The following is a 6454-nucleotide window of genomic DNA, read 5'->3' as shown; positions in this document are numbered from 1 at the left end:
ATCTGACCATGTTGAATCAGACCTTGTGGAGTTTGACCTTGTTGAATCTGACTATGTTGAATCTGACCATGTTGAATCTGACCATGTTGAATCAGACCTTGTGGAGTTTGACCTTGTTGGATCTGACCATGTTGGATCTGACTTTGTGGAGTTTGACCATGTTGAATCTGACTTTGAGGAGTTTGACCATGCTGAATCTGACCATGTTGAATCTGACTTTGTGGAGTTTTGACCTTGTTGGATCTGACTATGTTGAATCTGACTTTGTGGAGTTTGACCTTGTTGAATCTGACTTTGTGGAGTTTGATCTTGTTGAACTTGACTTTGTAGAGTTTAACCTTGTGTAGTTTGATTTGTGCAGTTTGATTTGTGCAGTTTGACTTGTGTAGTTTGATTTGTGCAGTTTGACTTGTGTAGTTTGATTTGTGCAGTTTGACTTGTGTAGTTTGATTTGTGCAGTTTGACTTGTGTAGTTTGATTTGTGCAGTTTGACTTGTGTAGTTTGATTTGTGCAGTTTGACTTGTGTAGTTTGATTTGTGCAGTTTGACTTGTGTAGTTTGATTTGTGCAGTTTGACTTGTGTAGTTTGATTTGTGCAGTTTGACTTGTGTAGTTTGATTTGTGCAGTTTGACTTGTGAAGTTTAAAATTTTGAGTTACCAGAGTCTGACCATGTTGGTTTATGCTTATTTTAATGAATTTGATATTGGAAAATTTAGCTTTCCTGGAGTATGAGGGCTGACAGTAAGGAGTTAAACATTGAATAGTCTGATTATGTGAAATCTTGAATTTGAGATTGTTAAGTTTGATCTTATGTATGTTGACCTTGTACAATGTCTTATACAGCAAAGCTTTTTATTTGTTTTTATTTTCTAAAATAAATTGTTATTGTTAAGAACCAGTAACTTTTTGTTACAGAGGTGAGGCTGGTCTCCCCATACAAACCGTCACCCTTCAAGGAGAAGCGAGTCACACTACGATCGGCAAAATCACCGAGATCCTCACGCAAGCTGTCACTATCAAATAGAAGCTTAAATGAAGGTATTATTTCTATAGCCATGATCAACATCAAGTTCTGATTTGTCATTTTGCTAAAATAAGCTGTGTCATATATTTCTTGATGAAGAAAAAATAACTAGTTCTGTTTATGGAACCAGGGCTACAGAGTAAATTTATTTTGTACTCAAAGTTAGTTATGCAGCTTATTTTTTTGCATCCTCTATGTATCTGCTGAAGCATTTTACAAGTCTCCAGCCTAAATCTTTGACAATTTGTTTTTCAGAAAAATGTTAACCAATTCCCTTAACCAGATTGATTTTGTCAATATATATTATATATATATACATATGGTACCTGTATTGTTTCAAAATGATTTTCATTTCATAGTATGTAATATGATTCTATGTGCGACAGATTCGGAGAACTACAAATCAGCAAATTACTTTTTAAATTTAGTTCTGTTGCAGAAATATGTGCAGAAACTCATTAAACCCAAACTTTGTAATTTAGAAAATTCTCAGACATTAACGACTTTACATCGACACTTTTTGTGTGAAATCAAAGTGCCTTTATTCTGAAGGGATTTCACAGAAGCTTGCTGGTAAAGGCTTTTCATTTCATGTTATTGAAGATAATTGTTTTTTTAACAGTAATAACACCTGTTTCTGAGAGCCAAGTTTCTGATTGTAGATCTTGGTCCTTGATATGCTTAAACAGGTTCAGCAGTGTGATTGGAATTTAAAAATAGACTTTTTAAACGATGATTAATATCAAAACAATGTTAAAAAACAATTAAATTATTATATTGCGAGTGAATACATCTTTATCTATATCATGTAACATTTAAAAGTGTAGAATTGCGTAAGTTTGTTTTCCACGTTTTATCATCGCTACATCTAAAGCATTCCTCCTGTGAATTCTCCCCATCGTGTATCGCTATTCCATACATCTCGAAGATCTTTCCATGCTAATGTTTATAACATTAAATAATTAAAGGGAGTCTGTGCTTACCATATGTCCTCAACAGTTTTTTTTAATTCCTTTCAAACTTAATTGAATTTTAATTATTTATGATTTTGTCTGGGTTGAAAAGATGCTTATTTGCCGTTTGAGGTCACCACAGAACTTCCATATTATGTAATAGTCGTTGTGTGTATATACAGATCAATCAGGGATCGGAACATCGATGGACGGTTTATACGGTTGCCATGACGTGACTCGTAGAAATGTACTCCCATCATTATAATACTCCAATGTATCTAGGAATATTTCAATGGGATTCCAAATGGGAAATTTGTACATTTTGTTTTTGCATCATAAAAGTTGGACTGGGAATATAGATTATAAAACGTCTCGGCACAGTCTGTCAAAGTCTGCATGATTAGCCTTACCAGTTAACAATAAAAGACAAATTGTGCTTTTTGAGAAATGTCTGAAAATCAACATAGTTTTTTTCAATTTTTATATTTGCATGGTCATTTTGAATCGCTAACATTTAGTTGTAAATATATGTGATGAAACATTTTCAATTGATTGTCTTTGAGCAGTCCAGGCTTTGAACGTTTGGATCATTGAGATTTACTGCTGTAGTAATTGTTAACAGATGATTTTTACCTTAAAGATATGAACTTCACACTAATTTACATGACAAGCTCACAATGATAGGAAAGTCAGTATGTAAAGATATCAGAAGGGCTAGTTACAGGAGTCAAAAGACCTTTCTTAAAAATCATGTTGTAAAAGCTCAATTTTGGTTGCTTCAAATTTCATCCAAAAATTTCTTTACCAAAAAATGTTATCTTTATGAAATTAGGATCATTATAAGTAGAACATGTTTTAATAAGGCTATTTTTCATTAGCTTTTTTTTTTGATGATCATTCATAGCACAATTATTCCTAGGAACGTTGGCATGGGTTTGAATTCATCTGATATCGATGTTTGATATTCAAATCATTTTCTGACAGAATACCAGGAGTCCCGGTCAGGGCGGAGCTCCCCTCTGTCATCTCCACACTCCTCCCCCCGCATGTCGCGCAAGTCCAGTGGCCGCGTTGTCTCTGCTGTAAGTATTTATCAGCTGAACTATAGGTTTTGCTATTTAAGGTCAAAGGTCAAAGTTGAAGGTCATTGATTGATGGTGATATGCTGAAAATAACAGGTCAACACTGAAGGTCACAGACTAATGCTAAACAGCATAGGCTTATGCCAATATTGAAGGCCATAGGTCAAAGCTGATGGTCACAGGCTAATGCAGAGAGTCAAAGGCCAATGCTGAATGTGTTGGTTCATTGGTGAAGGACAAAAACCAAAACTGAATATCAAAAGTCAAAGCTGAAGGTCACACACTAATGTGGAAAGGCTCATTTTTATGCTGAAGCTGTTAGGACACCGTTGAATGTCATGCATCAATAAGGAATGTCAGAGAACAACAGAAAAGATCAGGATTTTATAGTCCATGTTAAAGGTTATAGGTGAATACTGAAGGCAACAAGCCAATGTCAAAGGTCACAGCTATTGCTGAAGGTCATAGATCAATAGTAGACTCATAGGCAATTTCTTAAAAAGAGAATGGTTAAGGTTAGCTAATGAGCGTCATTCTTTGATGCATCTCTAATGTAAGAACATATCTTTTCAGGAACATTTAAATAATTTTCTGATCAAAAGTAAATCAGAAGAATAGATTTAATGTGAAAGCTAGCTGGTCCAGTTATCTTATCTTTATTTATTTTTTATTTCATAGCCAAAGTACAGACTTCAGGAAGGGCTGGATGGGGGTAAGTACAGAGTATGACTTAGTGACAGAGCATTTTAAAAAGTTGTAATATATTTAGTGGTGAGGGTTAGTCCAAGATCAAGATGTAAAGTGGAGGAGAATTAGGATATATTAGTAGAGGAAGAATGATGCAGGGGTTGATGGTATGAGGGAAGGGAGGGTGAGGGAATGGTGAGGAAGGGAGTATGTGAGGGAAGAAAGGATATGGGATGATGTGTGTGAAGGAAAGGAAGAATTAGGATGAAGGAAGGGAGGTCAAGGGAGGGTGTGGGTGAGGGGAATGGAGGTCAAGGGAGGGTGTGGGTGAGGGGAAGGGAGGTCAAGGGAGGGTGTGGGTGAGGGGAAGGGAGAATTAGTGTGAAGGAAGGGAGGTCAATGGAGTGTGTGGGTGAGGGGAAGGGAGAATTAGAGTGAAGGAAGGGAGGTCAATGGAGGGTGTGGGTGAGGGGAAGGGAGAATTAGGGTGAAGGAAGGGAGGTCAATGGAGGGTGTGGGTAAGGGGAAGGGAGAATTAGGGTGAAGGAAGGGAGGTCAAGAGAGGGTGTGGATGAGGGGAAAGGAGGCTGCTGGGAGGCAGAGGTGGCTGGAAATAAGGGTAGGAAAGTGTGTTTGGGCAACCATATTGAATAGCTACATGTAAGTCAAAGTAGGATATTGGATAGGGAGGGGTTAGGAGTCGGAATCGTTAGGTCTGTATTGCAGTCTGTATACATAATGTATATTTGCTCAAGTGTTAGAATACTTAGATGTATAAGATATTATTTTCCTGCAAGCGATTATGAATTATAGAAAAGTAAGAGAGTTCTGTAGGTATGGCTCAATATCCATTACAGGTGGCAGACAGACTTCTGTAAATTAGAGATCCCCAGTCAAGATGATCACACCTCAATCTAATCTACCTGTGTGCTTTACAATGTGTCCATTAACTGCTGAGTACAAGGTTAATGTTGGTTATTATGTAATGGTGGTGATAAGACAGTCCATAGAAGTATAAACCAGTCAGTGCTCACCAGAACACTAAGTGCTATACTGCCTGGGTGGCACATTCTGTCTCAAAGAATCAAGTCACGGTTAAATAATCAAGTTCCTTTTATAGTGAAACCTGTCTTATCTGACCCCTGAGTATTGTGACAACCTGTCTCATCCAACATAATGTTGCAATCCCATTTCAAATGAAAACTTCCAAATATGCACTGTGTATTCCAACGTCCTTCCTGATCTGACCAAAATGTTTCTCATAGTGTTAGGTAGAGAGGTTTCACTGATGTCAAACCTTCTTCGTTTAATTAAGAACTTAGTTTGCTCAAATAAAGTCTATATTTAAAAGTCAATTTTTGATTCTGTTAAATGATTTTTTCCATAATTTATATTGTATTCTGTCTAAATGGACACTCTTTGGGATCCAAAAATTTGCTGGGATAAGACAAGGTGTTGGAATACACAGGTTTTGTTTGGTTGAATTTTCATTAGAAATTGGATTACAGCTGTGTGTTAGATATGTCAGGATGTCAGAATACTCAGGTGCCACATGATACAGGTTTTACTGTATATCAAACAGTAAAGGACATTGCTCCATAATATTGCTTTTTCATGGTGCCATTATCTTTTACATAACAATACTTATTTATAAATGATTAAGGAAAGTCAATGTCATAAAACTGTTTAATTAAGTTTACTAGAGTAAGTAAATATATTTTATTTCGTTTAAAAGGCTAAAACTTATTGTGAGGTTCAGATGTTCTGTTTAAAACTTATTTGATCCCTGTTCTCTGATTCTCATAACCTCCCCACCATTTTTTGAATTTATTTATTTTGTTAATGTATGCAGCCATTGTTTTTATAAAAAACCCACCACAAGTATATTTTTTTGGTATGATTTAAGTGGTAAGTCACTTTGAAGTACATCTAATAAGTCACACTGGGAAACAACTTGATCAGTATCGTCGGTGTTAATGACTTTTATAGAGAAAAAGTTCTATTTGGTGACTCCGGTATGTATTACAGGCGTTTAAATCTCAGGCGGATAATTGATACTTAACCATATCTCCCGATTTCAAAACCTTGTTTTTCTAATTTCTTCATTTATTTTGTAATTTCAAAGATGTTTTCATTACCTTTAAACCAGAACTTTCCATCTATTAAGTTTCTCCTTTTTGATATCACTCCTCTACCACAAATGGATATGATGACAGTTCATCTTGACTAATAGAGGGCCAATGTGCCTCCATCAGTGAGTTCACGTAATTATGACTGCCAAGGTCTCGGAAGATTTCACAAAGGATTGTGTATTTTAATGGACTTTCTGCCTAATGAGATTTAGATGATAGTTCTATGGGTTCTGAATGTAAATGATGTGTGATGCTCCCCATGGGGCATTCCAAAGAATGGCTCAAACATTCTTCTACATTTATTACCACGATCTGTCTAAAGCATACCCTATATAAACTGGAAACCTGCATAAACCAGACCTATTATATAAATGTGCAATGCAAAAACCTGTGAACATGGAAATTTGGTACAATTGATGTTTTTGATTCTACGTGGACAGATCTATAAAAAAAGATTTCATGTTAGATTGGAGGAAAGATGGTGGATGGGTAGGTGGGGATGGGGTTGTGGGTTGTGGATGGGTATGTGGGGATGGGGTTGGGGGTTGGGTAGGTGGGGATGAGGTTGGGGGTT

General features: G+C 36.3%; 1 protein-coding gene across 5 annotated transcripts in view; it reads left to right on the top strand.

Moving 5' to 3' along the window:
• LOC110447153 (serine/threonine-protein kinase DCLK1-like) overlaps positions 1-6454 on the top strand; it is a 66921-nt gene that overhangs the window by 45286 nt on the left and 15181 nt on the right. For all 5 annotated transcript variants that reach the window (XM_021492642.1, XM_021492640.1, XM_021492641.1 and 2 more), the window contains 3 exons: positions 918-1040; positions 2964-3061; positions 3740-3773. In XM_021492642.1, the coding sequence (XP_021348317.1) occupies positions 918-1040; positions 2964-3061; positions 3740-3773 (255 nt within the window). The remainder of the gene's footprint in view (positions 1-917; positions 1041-2963; positions 3062-3739; positions 3774-6454) is intronic.

The sequence above is a fragment of the Mizuhopecten yessoensis genome, unplaced genomic scaffold (genome assembly GCF_002113885.1).
Source record: "Mizuhopecten yessoensis strain PY_sf001 unplaced genomic scaffold, ASM211388v2 scaffold3229, whole genome shotgun sequence".
In the NCBI taxonomy this organism is placed as follows: domain Eukaryota; kingdom Metazoa; phylum Mollusca; class Bivalvia; order Pectinida; family Pectinidae; genus Mizuhopecten; species Mizuhopecten yessoensis.
Note: the sequence above shows the minus strand (reverse complement) of the source record. Positions and strands in the feature narration are given on the sequence as shown.